Source organism: Apodemus sylvaticus, chromosome 2 (assembly GCF_947179515.1).
Source record: "Apodemus sylvaticus chromosome 2, mApoSyl1.1, whole genome shotgun sequence".
NCBI lineage: Eukaryota > Metazoa > Chordata > Mammalia > Rodentia > Muridae > Apodemus > Apodemus sylvaticus.
In genome coordinates, this window is record NC_067473.1 from 84,337,600 (window position 1) to 84,358,641 (window position 21,042).

Consider the following 21,042-nt stretch of genomic DNA (forward strand, 5'->3'; position numbering starts at 1 on the left):
CCATACCGACGACTCTAAAGGGTATCAGAGCCAGAATTGCAGGCACAACCCTGCTCAGAGTTTAGTCAGCCCACAGGGCTCTAAGACTGCCGCTGTTGAGGATACCGGCAGGAACTGGTTCTAATTAATGGTCCTGGTCTAGACAAGTCAGGTGCAGAGCACAGACCCAGCCTGCAAGAGGCTTTTTCTGCTGCGTAGATGTTACATCTGAACGAGACAAAGCGGAAATTGCTCTCTGCTCCAGTCATGGCTGACAGCAGATCTGCTGTGAATACTAATCTGTTGACTGAAAGTAAGGTTAAGCTTTAAAAACTGGCAACCAACCAGAAGAAATCTAGGATTCACAGTGAAGTCTAGAAAACAAAACAAAACAAAAATTCAGCTCTTTGATTTGAGATCTGACTTGGTGTTGCACGAAGCCCACAAAGCTCGTGCTAAAATGTCTACAGAGGTTTCTTAAACTTCAAAGTGGGCCTTTATCTGAAACATTGGGCCACTGTGTGTTAAAAAGTCTGACCTGAATGATAAGAAGATTAAATGACATAACGACAACATACTGAATAATATACAAGTCTATTTCGATGTTTACACCAGACTGAACATGAGAAAGCCAATTATTTCGGAACATTACATGTCTCTGCTATGCTATGATCACATAGTCAAGCTTATTCTTACATAACCCTCAGTATTTTTGTTGCTATGTGCGATGTGCCATGTGCACACTCCCAAGAGCCCATAGAGAATCCCTAGACCTACAGCATTCTGTTTGTGTGAGGCCAATTAAGATGCTGCCTCTAGTGCTAGGAGACGGAGAGCTGCAGAGACGGTTGCCATGGAAACCAATTTCCCCCACATTTCCTGCAGAGCCAGAAACCGCTGAGTAATATGCCTTCCTTCTGAGAAGACCTGGTCTGGCATAAACACAGCTCCCACCTTCATTTGGGCTCCATTTTATGAGGCAAGGAAGTTAAAAATTATGAAGGAAACCATGATATTCCACACATGATTTATTTTCCAATAACTTGGTATTTTATTGATCACATAAAACTGAATGGAGAGTTGTGAATAAATCTTAGTTCATTTACCTTTGGTGCAAACAATGGATTTCAAAACATCTAATAGCTTCTAATTTGTATGCAGCTTTACAAAAGAAATCTCTAGTGTATTCTTTTCAAAACAATGCTCTTAATCAGCTGTGCTTTAAAAGTTAACTGGTACAGATTCGAGTCATTCCAGTTTCCTTAGGAGATTAAGTACTTAAAAATTACAGACTAAATATGGATTTCTTTTTAAAAAATACATTTTTTTGGTCATGTGAATGATTCATGTTCAGGCCTCCAAAATAGAAAACATCCCTACATTACAGAATTTTATTCATAGTATAACTCCTTGAAATCATAGCAAATGTAAACAGCAGAGCAAAGAACATCAAACTACATCTTCATGTACATTGAAATTTGTAGGATTATGTATCGTTTTTGAAGTGTGTAGATAAAAACAGTATTTCCAACACATAGTTCATGCTTCTAGGGGATTATTTGTAAAAGAAAAACTGAAGGAATCCTCCACCTGCCCCACCCCAACCCTGAAACTGAAAGAGCCTCCTGGTGACAGAGCTACAGTGGCAAATCAGTGCTGAAAATCATCTGACTTGAGATCCCCAAACCTGTTTTATCATTGCAACTGGTGATACAGTTTTCCATTTTCCTCATCAACTCTGCCCTATTAAAGGTGGCTCTCCAAACAGAACAGGGACTCCCTGCTGTCTGCCCAGTCTACAGTTCAGTCTTCCAGAGGCAAGGCTGTCACACACCTGCAAAAGAAAGCCTTTGCACTTCAGGCAGACATGGTAGATGAAAAGAAAGATCACATCTCAGGAGTGACAGCAGGCACACAGAAGAGATGAATGATGGGGGAGGGCAGGATGGTTGAAATTCCCTGGTCCCTCCAAAATGTCTAATATAGACAGCTTTGTGACATAGTCTTTGGGAAGAAAAAAAAACCCACAGCATCAAGGTTGGCCACACACCATTTTTTTTTATCATCTTGAAAACAGTGTGATCTAGACTCTGCCTAGAGAGTGGACTGAGCTCTTAGGACTATATCCTACCCATCCATTTAGGGATTTTAGTGCAGATTTACTTTCGTAGAAAAATTATGCTCTGGTAAGTTTAGGAGACTGATACAGACTCCCTCTCTCCCATGATATTCTATACCTAGTATAACAATGAAGCAAGACTCCTTTGTTTAGCTAGTGCAACAACAAAATTGAGCCCCAAACAGGTTATCATAGGAACACAGGCCTCATTTTGTGTTCGGCATCAATGCCTGAGACTGGAAAAGTGCAGTCAGTGTCTGGAAGAGTTTTCAGGCTCTTCAGCTGTCACCTGATTTTAAAATAGCTATTTGTGTAGTCACTCTGTCCTCAGCGTAACACAGGTATGAGGCAGGGACTTAAAGTCTGTCAGCTGAGAGAGCAAATCATCAAAATGACTGCCCTGCCACTGGGTGGATGCTGCCTCCATCTACCTGAGAGCTAACAGGGAAATGGATTTGTGGAGTGAGTAAGTACAGCTTGGGAAATGGCCAAGGCAGGAAATAATGTGCCAACGCATGGTCAGCCACGGTGGAGTCCAGGGTGAGCACAGGCCTCCACAACAAGCAGGCTCTGCAAGGGAAGTCCTGAGCTTGTGTCTGTCACAGTTTCAGAATGGCCTCATGTTTTTCAATTGTCAGGGAAGAACAGTAGGTTATCTGCCAAGTCTGATGGTGTGTCTAATCGCTGCTCATGTCAGTGAAGTTCCTACTGCAGTGTGTGTTGACGTGTGTAGGAGTCTGACTTGCCCACTATAAAATCCCTTAGTCAGGTCACACTGGCATCTTCCACGCAGGCATTTTCTAAGGCAGGCAATGGAGGCAGGAGTCAATCTGATGGGTTAAAGGCAGGGGATTGCCTGCTTTGTAAGCACAGCTCCAAGGCTGCCTTCCAGAGCTGTTCTTTCCCGGGAGAACTGTCATCCACACCACCAGTCCTTCACATGGATTTGGAATCAGAATCTCTTTTGCTGATGAGCACCTCCAGCAAACGTAGCTTCGCCTTTATGTGCTTGTATTCGTTGTATTCTTCAGCCATTGGACTACGGTCTTCCTTCTGGACATTTCTAGAAGAAACAAAGAGGGGGAGGGAGGGAGTGAGTGAGTGAGTGAGTGAGTGAGGGGGAGAGGGACGGAGGGAGGGATAGAGAGAGGGAGAAAGAAACCAAGGATCACTTTCTGCCTGTTTTAAAGGAATTATCATCTGGAGACTACATATTCTATCAATCTAAAATCAGTGTTGTTAATTAGCTCTCAGTATCTAAGGCTGGATTCAGACAAGTACAAAGTGGTTCTTTTCTGGTGGTACCATGGAACTTGAGGGCCTATAAAGTTAATCTAGGATCTAACAGGAGACCACAAATGACTAAGAAATGCAGGGATTTTCTATTAAAGTATGATCTCACAGTAATAGTTTCTCAGAATGAAAAAAAAACCTCATTCTTGATTTACCTAGGGGATTACTTAGGAATTCTATTGATGTGATAAAACACAAAAGCAATGTGTAGAAGGATTTTATTTCAGTCCATCATGAAGAGACTAAAGGCAGGAATAGAGAGGCAGGAACTGAAGAGGCCATCTCTGGAGGATTGAACTTAGTAGCTTGCTCTTCTTGGCTTGCTCAACTGGTATCTTATAACCCCCAGAACCACTAAACCAGGAGCAGCATACCCATATTGGGCTGGACCCTCCCACATCAATCATCAATCAAGAAAATGCAGGCATGCTTACAGGTCTGGTGGGGGCATTTTCTCAACTGAGGTTCCCTCATCTCAAATGACTCCAGCTTATAACAAATTGACATGAAATTAAACCACACAATTCTTAATATTTCCTTATTTGTATATCTTTTATCAAATGAACCATTAATTTTCTCTTTTTAAGGTTTATTGATTTTTATTTTATTTTATATGCATGAATATTTTGCCTACATATGTATATGTACAAGTACACACGCCTGCATGCTCAGCACCTACAGAGGCCAGAAGAGGAAGCTGGATCCCCTACAACTAGAATTATGGATGATTATGCTGCCCTGTGGGAATCAGACCTGAGCCCTCTGCAAGGGCAGCAAGTGCTCTTAACTGCTCACCCAATTAAATTTCCAATTAGCAGTCAACACATCCACAATTTGCAGCTATTTCATGAAGAGTTAATATTCCTACCTAAATACTTGTTTTTGAAATGTAGCAATTGGCCACACGGTGTTAAGTATTTGTAGTTTGCTTTGTAATTTTATATGCATTAGTATTATTAGTATGTCTTAGTTTAAAGCTTACTCTGAGGACCCAGCACTTTATAGCCATGATCTAACACAACTCTCACAATAGCTAGACCACAAGGAGCTGCTGTCTATGTTCTTTTATACATGGAATACTCAGGGCAGGCAGTGACAGTCTGGGAAGAATGACCTCCAAACCACCTGTCACTATGGAATACAGGAAGCAGGCTTTCCAACACCATGCTTCCTTTTCTCTTCACAACAGAAAAAAAAACGGGCAAGGGGGACAGCAGGAGGCTTCATTAACAAATGAAACTGATTTTGAAAAGATTCTAAATGGGTCTTTAGTAGAAGGCAGGAAGGAGGCCTAAGGCGACCATCCCCACTCCATCATGCCCTGTGAGGGGCTTCTCATTCTTGCAATGCTATGACGTTATTAGGCTCTCATTGCTCTAAACTTGAGTGATGATTGGTTAGTTTCTACCATTCATTGTGGAAATAGCTTTTTCTACAAATGTCTCTAACCTTAAGAAGCTAAACTTCTAGCAAGTTGCAACCAAGTTAATAGTGTGCCTGAGGCCATTTAAAACTCTGTTCTCAATCTGTTCCCTTCTGTGAATTCAGTCTGTTTTAAGTTTAACTTCCCCTTAAGAAAACTATGCCATTAAGCAAACTGTGCCTGTTCCCACTTAGTCAGCTTTTACACAATAAGCTAAAGGCATAGCTTTAATCTTAAATTATGTGTTCTCCATCCCAACTCAGAATAGTGTGTGTATATGTGTGTGTATGTATGCGTGTGTGTGTGTTTACTGAAAGCAGCCAATAGGTTGAAAGCAAACTTAAGGAAAACAAGTATCTACCATAAATGTTGGCATCAATATGTGGGTATAATAATATTTGTTTATGGATTTGAGTGTTATTCTGGGTCATTAAGACTCATAGAGTAAAGTTTTCCCTTGTAAACTCTGATGAAAAATCGATTAAGACCAGTGACTCTGCGTCCCCTTCTGATGCCAGATATTTGGGGGCTATTCAACAAACAGAGGAGAAGTGGGGAATTCAAAGTTGGGCCCACTCTTGGTTTAAGCCACTTCAAGACAAACAGCCTGGCTTTTTTTTTTCCATCTATGTGGCATCAACACAACTTAGACTTCCTTACATCTTCTTCATGCTCCACAATATATAGAATTCTATGTACAGTATGTGAGATTAATGTGAAAATGAAAGGCATATGGACAGAAACATCAAGCCAACACCTTAACAATTAAGTTAACTCCTATGTTGGTTATTGTTATTATTTTAGCAATTATTTCTGTTGTATGCTTAGCCAAATTTTCTTAATAGTCTGTGAATGAGTAGCCAGGGAAAATGCAAACACATTTCAGTTATAAAATACACATTTAGCTATAAATACACATTTAACTATAAATACACATTTAGGTCCAAATGTGTAAGAGATCTTTAGAAATATTATTGTACAGTATATCCAAGTTAGAAATCCAAAAAGTACATTTATGTAATGCTTCCACTAAACTGGGATATAACACAGTCCCAGTGTCAAAGTTATAGTTCTTGTATTTCTTTACACCCCAGGGCATGAAAGTACTCCAAAGAAACTACAGAACCCTTTACCTAATTTAGATTAATGTAATACCAGTTTAGGATGGTAAAACCTAATTCCACATGAGAGGCACAGATCTATTTCTGGTCCTGTTACTTAGCTCCACATAGGATATGAGGAGAACTGCATGACAAAGGCTTTCCTTGCAAATGTAGTAATCAGACAATTCAACTACACCTTAAAACTCACTGGATAAAACAAGGTATCCACTAGACAGATACAATACACTAATCATTGCTTCTCATATATGATTTTCATTCAGACTTGGTCACTAGCATTTTAGTTATTTTAGTTTTTTTATATTGCCTGTGTGTGAACGCAGGACCTTGTACGAGCTGAGCCATATCCCCAGTCCAACTTTGGACTTTTAACTGTCATTATATCCCCTAGTATCATTTTTCTCCCTCTTGCTTCCTGAGAAGAAACTCAATGCTGTCAATTTGCAACTCAGTTCCAAACTACTCATTTTAGTGGAGAACTAAAAGTGACAGGATGGTTTTGCCTTTTAGCAGACTCAGTATGTCACGGACACTGCATGAGAAGAATATCTTCTTAAATATCTCTATCTATATGATTTGCACCTATAATATCTATCTATCTATCTATCTATCTATCTATCTATCTATCTATCTATCTATCTATCTATCTCATGGTCTCACAGAAAATTTCCTGGGCATAACCAGGGGACCTATAAGGAGAATGTGGCAAATGGCCCACTTGGAAGCTCTCCACAGATGGAGCAGAAACAGAGGGTGGGGCATGGGAAATGAGGAAATGAGGGACAAGGAGACGCATACATACCTCCCATTTTGTCTGAAAAAATTGTCCTCAAAATCATGAAGTTTCTTTCGAATCATTTTCTTTTCTTCTCTCATTTCCTGAAGGTATTCCAAGAGTTTAGGTCTAAGAAGAAAGGAAAATTTAAAGAAACAATTAAATCAGATAGCTTTAGTAAATAGCATATGATATGATAGGCGTGGTGGAGAAAGAAAACAAAACAATTTGAAAGTCACCATGGGTGCTTTCTCTTGACTGCCCATACTCTGAAAACAGGCGAGGCTCTAGGGACTCCTAGGGGATTTTGCTACTTGGGAACTCTTTAGGTCTTTATGAAGCCCAGGATGCCTTGTCATATATTTCTCAGAAAGAAAAAAATGCTGTCTGTACTCAGAGTTAACTGAGCTGTGATGGACAGCGCCACAGAGTCATTCAGAGACCTCATACTTGTTGAGGCAAGATCTCAAAACTTCCTCAAATAATCTGGGATCAAATATATGAGAAACGGATGAACATGCTGATCTTTTTCTCTCCCTTTTTCTCTTCCTCCCTCTCTTCCTTCCTTCACTCACCTCTCTCTTTCTCCTTCTCCCTTTCCTTTGTTTCCCTAACCCCCCACCTTCATACTCCATAGCTTGATGCTTCCTTAGGATGCACTCTAGCCAGCCTGGCCTCGAGCTTACTTACCCTTCTGCTTTAGCCACTAGGCCCGTTTCATCAGTTTAAATCATTATTTTCTCTATATACGCATACCCTAGGTAAGCCAACTGTGGCTTTTTAGCTAAACTGACCCTCATGCTGTTATTTGAACTAAAACTACTGAAATGCCACTGCCCAAACAACATACATTGAAGCAGAGTGGAGGTTTGAAAGGTCCGAGTCCTGGCTGCATTTTGATGGCATTTCGTCATCCATTGGTGAAATAAATCCATCAGCATCGTCTTCAAGTTGGTCCAGAAAGCAATGTGCACTGCAGTCTGTTTTCAGAGTGACAGCAAAGTCTGGCTTTGTAGAGCTGTCATCTTCTGACCCCTCCTCTTGTTCCTAGAGACACAAGGCAATGCCAGTAAGACTCTGAGCATATTCTGGAGGATGCTTCCATTATAAGTGTCATTCAGAAACCACCCAATCAACCAGATTCACATGGCTTCTCTTCTCTTTCATTAGAATGATGGCACCAAGACAAAGTATGGAAGGCAAAGCTGGACCAGGCAGGCACTTTCTACCTCAAGGACTTTCCACCTTTAATCTCTGCTTGGCCCAAAGAAACAGTGCTTCAGTCTTCTTCTCAATTACTTTAAATTACTTTAAGACTTCAGACAAAAGTTGATTTTCAAGCAAACAATTTTAAAGTTTCTTTTTCTAAGTAGAAGTAACAGTTACCACCAATGCCATTTTTATAAAACTTAACTGAAGCAGCATACACCTGGAACTTGGGGAGACACAGCTGGCAGGTAAAAACTGTTAGTCTCCCTCTCCTCCCTCTCCCATGCATGAAAAAGATGAGGGAGAACAGATTCAAAGCCCAGGCAGATCTTGGATCTGTACACTGCTGCTGCTTCTCAACAAGTATCTGATGAACAGTACAGCAATTCAGATTTAAAAGAAAGTTGTGAATACGCAGTTTATAGCTGAAAAAAGATACCCAGGAAAGCTACAAATAGAATGAGGATTTCATTTTCTAAAAGTTCTACTAATAGACTGGAGAGTGGCAAGAAGCTGCTCTTCCAGAGGACCCAGATTCGATACCTAGTACCCATACATCAGCTCACAAATATCTATAACCAGTCCTCGGAGACTCCAAAGACACTTCATACACATGGTGCACAAACATACATCCCAGCAAATACTCATATACATAAAATAAAAATAAATAAAATCTCTAAAGTCTTCCTAACTCCATTTGAGAGAGAGAATGATGCACTATGATACTTTTTTCAGATGGACCTAATAGAATTACTCTCAGTAGCCTTGGAAAATCATGGGGAAAAATGAAATACCAAATATAGATGTGAAATAATATCATAAATGGCAGATGCTGAGTATAGTCCCAAAATAATGTACAGATAAGATGTGAGCAGTTGGGAAAATAGCAGTGATTAATTCCCTAGTGCTAACTCCTTCATAAGCTAGTTTTCTTTTTCTTATAGGACTAATGTTATATCTGGATTTTGATAAAAAAAAAAAAAAAACAAGGTTAACAGATCCATTAAAAGGAAAGGCGACTATCAAAATTTCAGCCATGATGCTAAATTGGTGACATGAACCTGAAGAGAAAAGGCCATAGTAGGCTCTTAGCCTTGAAACCACCAATTAATGTTATTAGTCATTTAGATGATGATATAAAGGATGTATTCACCAATGCACCAATCACAGAGTGGAAAGGATATTTAGTTTGCTGGAATATGAATCTATATTTAGCTTATTTCAAATAGCTTGAAACCAGTATAAAAAGCAGTTGGAAAGTATAAGATTCTACAAGTAAGCTAAGAAAAGGAAAAATCAGATAGGTAGCCAATAAGAAACACACGGAAAAGCATCAGGAGATCACATGATCCTTTAGCACAATCGCAAGGAGGTGGGGCATGGACAGTGGTCTCCATGGGGCGATTATAGACCCTAGGTATTCGAAATATCTAGAGACATTTGGGGCTATCACAACTGAAGAGGGGATAGCAGTAAGTGATGGCTGAAGGCCAGGAGTGTTAGGAACAATCATCTCACAGCGGTTATCCTGATCCAGCGCCAACACAGTAAGGTTGAAAATCTGCCCAGTGAAAGTCTAAAATGAACAGGCCATAGATTGACAGTCACATGGGCAAAGATTTGGAGAATTGAAAGGACCTTTGCTATCAAGTAAAGCCTGACTCTTTGTCTACTGTCCTGGCTAAAACATAGTTGGGATAAAACTAGCTCTGGAGAGAAACAGATAAACTGACCTGTGTATTTACAGCAGAGCCAGTGGCTGAAGAAGAGCCTGAAACCCACATTTCACAAGGAACAGTAGGAGCTTAGAGAAAAGGTTTTTCTCTAAGGAAGCAGGGTGGGAAGAAATGGCACGTGACTATAAATGTGTGAAGAGCTATAAAGGGAAGCCATATGTGTGCTCCCTAGCCTACCAGGTGGTAAATGCAAGTGTGTGTGTATGTGTGTAGAATGTAATGGGCTATACCAGTTATAAAAATGTTTTCACTAATTATTTTACATTTATCAAACTAACATTTTAAAATTATATGCTACATAATGAATTATATTCTACTTTGTTATGAAAGCTGGTTAGGAAACTACTAAGATGTTGGCTGCTTTGGACACTCAGTTCAGGAAATATGCAGCCTCAGATTTCCACTGCTCTGAAAGGTTCAGTCTTGTGAGAGAATCCTATTCCACTGTGTTTTGGAGGGTTCTTGGGGCTAGAAATTTCTCTAGGCTTATTTTGGGTTGAAGGCCTTCATAACCTTCAGAACTCAAACTAGCTCAACTTCATAAAAGCTGGTTTCTTCAAAAAAGCAAATAGAACAGGGGATAAGTTTTAAAGAAACTTCTTAGACTTTTTTTTTTTAATCTCCAAACGAAATTGTGAATTGTGTTAGTACTTCTGTGTTAGCGCATATCAAAAGCACATTAATAACCCTGTCCTTTGAGAACAAAACGAACCAAAAGACAGCCGTATTTACAAAAGCAATGTAACAAAATTACTTGTAATTTTGACCATGATGTGAGCCAGTAGGCAATAAGCCACAGGAAAAAAAAAACCATCTTCTTAAAGAAAAGAGAGAGAGAGAGAGAGAGAGAGAGAGAGAGAGAGAGAGAGAGAGACCATTGCTAAAGAATAAGAATGGGTAGACTGTCCTCATCCAAGAAAAGCATCATTAGGATATCTACCATTCACTTAATGAGGCAATTATTACGTGACACATCTTGCATGTATTCAAGAGAATGTTTTTACCTGGTAATAAGTCCATTATATGCTGCTGAGAGAAGCATGCTAATTTTCATATACAAACTATCCAAATTTCTTCAATTATCAACATTCAGTTCATCTGTAAGACTACCAGACAAAGCCTGTTGCCTTTCACTGATATCAAAGCATATTGTAAAGAAATAGCTGTAATTTTAAAAAATATAATATAGCACACTAGCCCTGATGTTCCAGTATTCATTCATAATTCAGATTCTATTTAGTAGCGTGATTATCAAGCACAGTCTGGCTAATACATTAAAATTGGGTATTGTAGTGCGGTTTACCTTACCTCAGGCAAGAGAATGAAGCTTTCAATTGGTCACCCACAATAGGTTTTTCAGAGATAATCATTCCTAACTATAGGGACTAAATGGCCACTGTCAGCTTAGAATGTCACAGAAATGTGCCAGGTGGGGACTCTTAAAACTTTCTTGTACTTTAAGTTTAAGTTTTCTCTTTGGCTCCAAGGAACTCCAAAAAAGTAATCATGAGTTAAACAACAACAACAACAACAACAACAACAAAACCCAAAAAAATCAACAAAAAAAAAAACCAAGGTGAGGTGAGAAACAAAAGTCTGTGCAATCAAAGGAAAAGCAAAGCAGAACAAACCAACAATGGAGAATGGAAGGGAATCGGGAATCAGCAGGGTTAGAAGATGAGTAGATATGACTGGCCACAGCTGGTTCAGGTAGCTACTAACTTGTAGCAATGACTACTAGAACTGCCACCCAAGGGCGGGCACACCGGGTGCCAAGGGGGTTAGTGGAAGTAGTGTCAGCACCAAGCTCTTCACCTTTATCTCCTTGAAGAAGGAAGCAGTTTCTCCCTCGATAATCGGCTGCAGCGAAGGGCTTCTCCGTTTGCTGGAGGGGGATCCCTGTGACAAGTGTTACATAACAAATAGGTTATGCTGTGAACCCCTTTTCCTTGCCTTATAGCTCTCGGTCCCTTTGACCATTACTACTGTAATTTAACTACATTTTACAATCATTTCCCACCAAAAGCTCTCAAGAAAAAAACACAAAGTTCTTTTTCCCCCTTCAAAGCCCATACCTAGGAATCAGAGGACAGAGTAAGAAGGCACAAGGCCTTTTTAGCCAAGCTCTCAGAAATTCCCTAAGGAGAGCATTGATTTCCCACACCTCCTCCCTAGGTCCAGCAGAGCAAAAGGAAGTAGCTCAAGGTCAAACAAACACATTTATCTGTTCTGCAATCACCCTATTTAGGAACCCTAAGTGTTCCTAACTGGTTGAAGACAATGACTCCTTACATTCACTTATTTTATTTATTAGTCTGTTCTGCAGGAAATCTGCAGAAAAAGAACATTCTTTAATTACGCCTGCCTAGAGTCTCTGGGTTGCCTCTCATTCATAAAAATGAATCCACTATTAAAAGAAGTATGAAAAATGAGGAAGCACACACTAGGCCTGGAAATGAAGAAATGAATCAGGAGATTTAGTGAAGTGCTAGATAAGAGCAGCAGCTAGAGGGAGTAAATGTCCTAGCAGTGATATCAAATCAAGGTTGTGACAGCAGGGAGGATGAGGGCCTTGAGCCAGGTAATGCTTCTCTTAGAATGAGCAGCACTAACACCCTAACTCTGTCTAGTCCAGGGAGGACGTTCTTGGGCTGTAGGTAGAAGTCTGTCAGAGTGAAAATACTGCCTGCAAGCAGAGACAAACTATTATTCCCCTTAACAAGATGAAATTCAGATGCTAACAGCAGTTATATCCCAGCATGTGCGTCACAGCAAGGCAGCTTCCCAACCAGTAGCTTCCCCAACTACTTGCGACTTCCTCTCCACTCCTATAGCCTCCAAAATAAAGGCCTTCTCACATATAGAGTCCTCCTTGGGTCAACTTCTTAGGGAGCAGTCTTAGGGAGTGGGGAGAGACTGTAAACAGACAGCACCAGAGAGGCACTCTTTGGAATGAAGCACCTAGAGGAAGTAAATCCACCCCTATACCTTGAGCTCTGTTTCTAAGGATGGCTTAGGTATTGGCCCTGTGTGTACCAGAAGAAGGTATATCTATCTGATCAAGTCATTCCTCAGGCCGTGGGGCATGGATATGAATGGCTGGTGCAACTACCACAGCCTGATCTTGATGAGAATGCAGGTTAAGATTCTATTAGCATACGCAGCGCTCCTCCCATAGAAAGGGAAGGTTATATTCACAATGATGAGTATGGTACTGGTTAAGGCCCTGTGCTGGTGAGTTTTTGACAACTTGATACAATTTAGAGTCACCTGAAAGGAGGGAGCCTCAATTGAGAAAACACCTCTTTAGATTGGCCTAGAGCATATCTGTGAGGCATTTTCTTGATTGATGTGGGAGAGCATAGCCCATTCTGGGAAGTCCTACACTTGGGCAGCTGGTCCTGGGTTGCATAAGAAAGCAGGCTAAGTAAGTCATGGAAAACATGCCAATAAGCAATCTTCCCCCATGGTCCCTGTACCAATTCCTGTCTCCAGTCCTTCTTTAATTCCCTGGCCCAATGTCCCTTCAGGACACATTATAAACTATGAGCGGAAATAAACTCGTCCCCAAGTTGCTTTTCTGGTTATGTGTTCATCACAGCAGGAGTTGAAACCTAACAAGGACAAGCGCTTGTAGCATAAGCAGGGGATGCCAACAGAAAGGGAAGAATGTTCTCACAATGATGGGGACGGTGCTGGCCCGGGACAGGATCTGTTTGACTAGTCGGTACCGATCATATAGTGGCTTCATAATCTGACGCTCAGTCTTTGTCACCTGAAAAGCAAGAACAGGACAAGTGAGAAGCTGGTTCCCAGGTCATGCTGTCCCTTGTCCCCAGCATTCTCTGGGCTTTTGTGGCCCAAGAGAATATACAGAGATGATACAATTTATAAAACTTATTTAAAGTGATAATAATATTTAGCAAATTAATAAAAATCCTGCAGATCTCCCCTGCAGATCAGTGGAAATCACTCTACTAGTATACTTTCTTCTAGACCTGAATAATGTCCTATGTCCTCAGCCGACTATGGTAATTCTAAAACTGCTATTTAAAACTAAGGGTGGATGGAGGTAGAGATGGCTCATTGGTTTAAAACATCTACTGTACTTTTAGAGGATCTGGGCACAATTCCTAGCATTCATACAGTAGATCATAATCACCCGTAACGAGTTACAGGGGATCTCAAGCCCTCTTTTGGCTTCTATGGACTCCAGGTATGTGCATAGCATATAAACATACATGCAGGCAAAATACCTGTACACATAAAAATAAGTAAATGAAATTTAAAACAACCTTCCACTCCAAAACAAACAAACAAAAAACTCTTCAATGTGTGAGGACTCAGTAGGTAAAGTTGTTTGTTCTGAGCTTGCTATCCAGACCCCACATGGTAGAAGAAGGAATTTGATGCCCACCATTTGTCTTCTGACAAAAAAAAGTTAAAAAACAAAAAAACAAAAATCCAAGAAACTCAAGGTTCAAAAATCTCCAAATGGTTCATTATTTGGGGGAAGGGAGGACGCCAAAGGATGAGGCAACATTTCTATTATAATTATGCTTATTACATGGTACTGTAATCAACTTATTTGGATGAATTTCTTTCACTTGAAACTATTCCCTCTTATGATTCTGGCAGGCAGAGAGTATTCAAGGAACATTTGTTGCTGGAATCCACTGGATGATTCAACCTCATTTTCCTCATCTGGCACCCTGCACAAAATCTGTATGCAGCAGGAAGGAATCCAGTTCAGTTTCCTTGTACTGGATTTGAAACCCCTTGTCGTTCATGATGTATTTCCTCCCCACTGTACTTCAAACTCCAGCGACAGACTAGGTCATCTCAATACTAGATGTACTTCCCTCTGTTGAAGAGGCTTTCTCTCGTCTTTGTTTGGAAGTGGCAGATCAAAATCTGACTAGGCACAACTCTTTTTTCCTTGTGCTCCAATTTGAAAGTGATCCTGTCCTCCACATTACCACCTGTGCTGGCTAGTTTTATGTCAGTTTGACACAAACTACAGTCATTTTGGAGTAGAGAACCTCAATTGGGAAAATGCCCCCATCAGACTGCTCTGTGGATAAGCCTGTGGTTCTTTCTTTCTTTCTTTCTTTCTTTCTTTCTTTCTTTCTTTCTTTCTTTCTTTCTTTCTTTCTTTCTTTCTTTCTTTCTTTCTTTCTTCTCTTTCTTCTCTTTCTTCTCTTTCTTTCTTCTCTTTCTTCTCTTTCTTCTCTTTCTTTCTTCTCTTTCTTCTCTTTCTTTCTTTCTTTTCTTTTCTTTCTTCTCTTTCTTTCTTTCTTTCTTTCTTTCTTTCTTTCTTTCTTTCTTTCTTTCTTTCTTTCTTTCTTTCTTTCTTTCCTTTCTTTCTTTTTTCGAGACAGGTTTTCTCAGTATAGCCCTGTCCTGGAACTCACTCTGTAGACCAGGCTGGCCTCAAACTCAGAAATCCACCTGCCCCTGCCTCCCAGAGTGCTGGGATTACAGGCATGCACCACCACACCCGACTGTGGTGCATTTTCTTGATGATTAATGTGGGCAGGTGTCAGGTTATGAAAGAAAATGGCCCATATATGTTTATAGTGAGTGGTACTATTAGGAAGTATAGCCTTGTTAGAATAGGTGTGGCCTTGTTGGAGAAAGTGTGTCACCGGAGGTGGGCTTTGAGGTCTCAGATGCTCAACCCAGGTCTAGAGTGGTATTTGCTTCCTGCTGTCTGTGGATCCAGATGTAGAACTCTTGGCTATTGTGTCACCACCATGCAATGCTTCCTGCCATAACAATATTAGGCTAAACCTCTGAACTGTAAGCCAGTCCCAACTAAATGTTTTCCTTTATAAGAGTTGCAATGGTCATAGTGTTTCTTCACAGAAATAAAACCCTAACTAATACAGAGGACCAACTTCTTATGGGCAACATTACCCTTGGGCTAGTGGTCCCCAGTGCTATAAGAAACGAGGCTAAGTAACTCCTGATGGGCAAGTCATTAAGCAGCATTTCTCTATGGTCTCTGCATCAGCTCCTGCCTCCAGGTTCCTTCTCTGCTTCCCTTCCTGACTATAAGCTATAAAATGAAATAATCCACTTCCTCACAAAGTTGCTTTTGTTCCTGGTATTTATCAAAGCAACAGAAATGATGAGACAGCACATCTTGTGCTTGCAATGCTTTGTAATTTCAAACATTTTTACATTGTATCATAAATGTTCACATATGTATCCTCTGATTTACTATATAACCTGTTGAGCTCAGGGGCTTATATTTTCTTATCCCAAGTACCTCATCCAATGGAAACATTCTATATATATTTGCAATGTTTTTGAATGAATATTTCAAACCTATCCGGCTATGCCCAACAGACAGGTATGCATGCATTTCCTTTGGCTACCTCAGTGCACAATAAGGTAAAGTATCTTTTCAGACTTGGTTGTGGGGATTCTGCATTCCATTACCATTCCAAGAGTTTCTCAGGTAGGGAATGGTGTAAGATAGGCAGCTTTACCCTTTCTCTCGGAGTTTTTGGAAGATACGTCTTCAAAGACAGCTCTGGTTTATGTAAATATGTTGTCATGTGTGGCTTTTGTATCTGCCTTTCTCAACATGATCAACAGTAAACCACTTTGGATAACTTTTACAAGCTAACAGGGTACTACTTCCTGCTGTTAGCAACAATAACAATCTCTTCATTCATCTTCCTTATTTAGGTTTTAAGAGTGGCTGAAATACTTCTGCTTCAAGGAGGTACCATATGATAATGGAATTTTAAAACTGGTCACTTCATTTACAATTAGTTACTTCATTAAAAATGGCTGTTGGGACAGCAAGGTGACTCAGAAGTCATTTGACATGAAATAAAAGATATTACTATTACTGCCACATTCTTATCATAATAGCTAACATGCTCATTCTGGTTGCTGGTAAGGGCATTCTGGTGAGCCATTTGGCACATGAGTGAATTTATGATTCATTCATCACACTCCGAAGTATGTATATACTGAACAAACCATCAGAATCCTCTGTGTGTCACTTTCTGATGGTAAGCTGAAGAAGTTAGTTTAGAAAAATAGCTGATTCATACTTACTTGAAAATTACATTCAGCCAAACATACTATCTCTTCAAAATCCTTTCTCCACTCTTTAAAACCTTAGTTTAAATTTAGTTGGTAGTACTGAATGCTTTGGAGTGTGAGGAAATGGAGTTCTTATTGATTTTTTTTTATGCAAAGCAAAGCAATATTGGCCTGTGTGGTGGTACAAGCCTTTAAATTCAGAATTCAGGAGTCAGAGGCAGGTAGATCATTGTGAGTTCAAGGCCAGTCTAGTCAACGTAGCAATATCCAGGGTTTCATAGTGAGACCCTATCTAAAACAAAACAAACAAACAAAAAAACATAAACATGAGACAGGAAGATAGGAATACAACAACATCTCTACAGTGGTCTTCAGTAAGATACAGAGATACTTCTACTGTCACTACTTTTTTTTTTAAGTAAATCAAAAACCCTGCTTTTGGTTACTCAAAAGAAAATAGCCAGATGTTATTTTGAGTATTTTAAGAAGAGGGCACTATCCAATAATTATTCGTATTTAACTAGAGGCAAATTTGGGGTAGAAATCATAAAGTCCAGATTAGATAGCCCCTTGTGTCTGCCTTTATGTTGTGAGTTTTTTTTTTTAATCTCCGCCTCCAGCAAAACTTTTCTACAGTTTGTTTGATATTACCTGGATGTAAAGGAATACAAAAAGCAGTGAGATATTTACTTTGATGACAAAGACAAAATTAAAGCAACAGACTCCGAGAGCTAGACATTCCTCATTCTTTAGTGGTTAAGGCACATAGAGAGCAATGACTTCCCAAGATAAGAGAGCTTAGATGAGAGTGGATGGATCGACTCCCAGTCAGGTTTCTTTCTATTCCAAAAACATCAGACCTGAATAAAGCTGGACCTAGTTTATTTGAACTATGGCACTCTGGGCCCATTAATTTAGGAAATGGCAACTCTTTTATAAGTTAAGAACACTAGCATGTTTGTGGAAAGATCAGAAAATCCAAGACAGCATCTAACCAGAGGATAGTGTTTATAAATGGATATGTAATTTAAATGTTAACTTGGCTGCACTAAATGCTGTGTTAGTCAACATGGTTGTGAAACACAGAACAAAATATACCAGCATGGGAAAGAAGTAAGAAGAAGCCAGAAGTACAGGTCAAACAACCTATTCTCTTCCCCTGCATGTTTATTATGAATGGTGATATATCATGAACTGTCATGTGGGGGCTTTGACTATTTGCTATATTTTCCTGTGACATCATTTTTAAAGATTTCCAACACCCTTGTTGAAGAGAATGCTTTTTAATAATAGTTTGCAGAGGACAATGAGCCCACTTGTTTTTGTATGTCACACATGTCCTCAATTAAAGCAAACGACTTGGCTGAGAACTGCGTAGTACACGACATGTAACTGTGATCCTGATGATCAATAGCCTCTTAAACTGGAATACACAGACGTAGACAAACTCACGAGTTCTACATATAGACTTCGCGAGATAAAGGGACTTGAAATGACTGCCTAGCATTAGAAATATACAGATTTTTTTTTGTCTAATAGTTTTTAGGGTTTGGGGTTAATTATAGTACAGATCTAAAAAAAATAAAAGTTGAGTTTGATTCTCAGACTGGACATCTATGAAGGGAAGTTTGTTTTTTTTCCTGAGGAGGTTAGAGCATTGTGTCTTAGAGAGAGGCAGAAAGACCTGCGATTGGCAACAAATGACACTAATATTTGTTTCTCAATTTGTTCTCTATCCTATGAGATGCATAAATTTTGATTTGTCAGAGAGGGAATAAGGCAAGACAAAGGACTAATACTTTGTATTTTTAATAACACACAGGTAAAAAGAGCACATTCTTTGCGCCCCTGTAATCATCTTTTGTCACGCAGGCAGGAGGGATGTGACTGTAGTGGCGGTGAGACCTGTCATTTATTCTGCAGTCCAAAGCTGCTATTTACTTCCTCTGTTTTGAGCTTACACATCACTATATGTCTAAGTGTCTCTGTGTGTCTCTAATTTCTTTTTACTGCCATGACAACCCATAGCAGATATCTGTCAAGCAAGTACCTAGAGTTCAAGCGGTATCTTTTTTTTTTTTTCCCCTGAGGACCCTGTTTTTTTTTTTGTTTTTTTTTTTTTATTCGATATAATTTATTTACAATTCAAATGATTTCCCCTTTTCTAGCCCCCCCCCTCCCCGAAAGTCCCGTAAGGCCCCTTCACTTCCCCTGTCCTCCCTCCCACCCCTTCCCAGTTCCCCGTTCTGGTTTTGCCAAATACTGTTTCACTGAGTCTTTCCAGAACCAGGGACCACTCCTGCTTTCTTCTTGTATCTCATTTGATGTGTGGATTATGTTTTGGGTATTCCAGTTTTCTAGGTTAATAACCACTTATTAGTGAGTGCATACCATGATTCACCTTTTGAGTCTGGGTTACCTCACTTAGTATGATGTTCTCTAGCTCCATCCATTTGCCTAAGAATTTCATGAATTCATTGTTTCTAATGGCTGAATAGTACTCCATTGTGTAGATATACCACATTTTTTGTATCCACTCTTCTGTTGAGGGATACCTGGGTTCTTTCCAGCATCTGGCAATTATAAATAGGGCTGCTATGAACATAGTAGAGCATGTATCCTTATTACATGGTGGGGAATCCTCTGGGTATATGCCCAGGAGTGGTATAGCAGGATCTTCTGGAAGTGAGGTGCCCAGTTTTCGGAGGAACCGCCAGACTGCTTTCCAGAGTGGTTGTACCAATTTGCAACCCCACCAGCAGTGGAGGAGTGTTCCTCTTTCTCCGCACCCTCTCCAACACCTGCTGTCTCCTGAATTTTTAATCTTAGCCATTCTGACTGGTGTAAGATGAAATCTTAGGGTTGCTTTGATTTGCATTTCCCTAATGACTAATGAAGTTGAGCATTTTTTACGATGCTTCTCCGCCATCCGAAGTTCTTCAGGTGAGAATTCTTTGTTTAACTCTGTACCCCATTTTTTAATAGGGTTGTTCGGTTTTCTGGAGTCTAACTTCTTGAGTTCTTTATATATATTGGATATTAGCCCTCTATCTGATGTAGGATTGGTGAAGATCTTTTCCCAATTTGTTGGTTGCCGATCTGTCCTCTTGATGGTGTCCTTTGCCTTACAGAAACTCTGTAACCTTATGAGGTCCCATTTGTCAATTCTTGCTCTTAGAGCATACGCTATTGGTGTTCTGTTCAGAAACTTTCTCCCTGTACCGATGTCCTCAAGGGTCTTCCCCAGTTTCTTTTCTATTAGCTTCAGAGTGTCTGGCTTTATGTGGAGGTCCTTGATCCATTTGGATTTGAGCTTAGTACAAGGAGACAAGGATGGATCAATTCGCATTCTTCTGCATGCTGACCTCCAGTTGAACCAGCACCATTTGTTGAAAAGGCTATCTTTTTTCCATTGGATGTTTTCAGCCTCTTTGTCGAGGATCAAGTGGCCATAGGTGTGTGGGTTCATTTCTGGATCTTCAATCCTGTTCCATTGATCCTCCTGCCTGTCACTGTACCAATACCATGCAGTTTTTAATACTATTGCTCTGTAGTATTGCTTGAGGTCAGGGATACTGATTCCCCCAGATTTTCTTTTGTTGCTGAGAATAGTTTTAGCTATCCTGGGTTTTTTGTTGTTCCAGATGAATTTGATAATTGCTCTTTCTAACTCTGTGAAGAATTGAGTTGGGATTTTGATGGGTATTGCATTGAATCTGTATAGTGCTTTAGGCAAAATGGCCATTTTAACTATATTGATTCTACCGATCCATGAGCATGGGAGGTTTTCCCATTTTTTGAGGTCTTCTTCCATTTTCTTCTTCAGAGTCTTGAAGTTCTTGTCATACAGATCTTTCACATGTTTGGTAAGAGTCACCCCAAGATACTTTATACTGTTTGTGGCTATTGTGAAGGGGGTCATTTCCCTAATTTCTTTCTCAGCCTGCTTATCCTTTGAGTATAGGAAGGCCACTGATTTGCTTGAGTTGATTTTGTAACCTGCCACTTTGCTGAAGTTGTTTATCAGCTGTAGGAGCTCTCTAGTGGAGTTCTTTGGGTCACTTAGGTAGACGATCATGTCGTCTGCAAATAATGATAGTTTGACTTCCTCCTTTCCAATTTGTATCCCTTTGACCTCCTTATGTTGTCGAATTGCCCGAGCTAGTACCTCAAGTACAATATTGAAAAGATAAGGAGAAAGGGGGCAGCTTCAAGCGGTATCTTAAGCAGCACCAGGTCTGCCAAACTGAATTCCTACAATTCAGAGACACACAGTATCTGCATCATGGAGCAAAGTACAGACATAAAAAAAAAGAATCTTC

At 40.0% G+C, this 21,042-nt stretch overlaps 1 protein-coding gene across 2 annotated transcripts in view; it reads right to left on the reverse strand.

The window, feature by feature from the left end:
* Positions 1-1,006: 1,006 nt before the first annotated feature.
* The window catches only part of Fam13a (family with sequence similarity 13 member A), a 107,622-nt gene continuing 87,586 nt past the window's right edge, over positions 1,007-21,042 (reverse strand). For both annotated transcript variants that reach the window (XM_052173831.1, XM_052173830.1), the window contains exons 14-18: positions 13,335-13,430; positions 11,471-11,554; positions 7,561-7,757; positions 6,738-6,839; positions 1,007-3,161 (exon numbers count right to left, since the gene is read on the reverse strand). In XM_052173831.1, the coding sequence (XP_052029791.1) occupies positions 3,035-3,161; positions 6,738-6,839; positions 7,561-7,757; positions 11,471-11,554; positions 13,335-13,430 (606 nt within the window). In that variant the 3' untranslated portion in view covers positions 1,007-3,034. The remainder of the gene's footprint in view (positions 3,162-6,737; positions 6,840-7,560; positions 7,758-11,470; positions 11,555-13,334; positions 13,431-21,042) is intronic.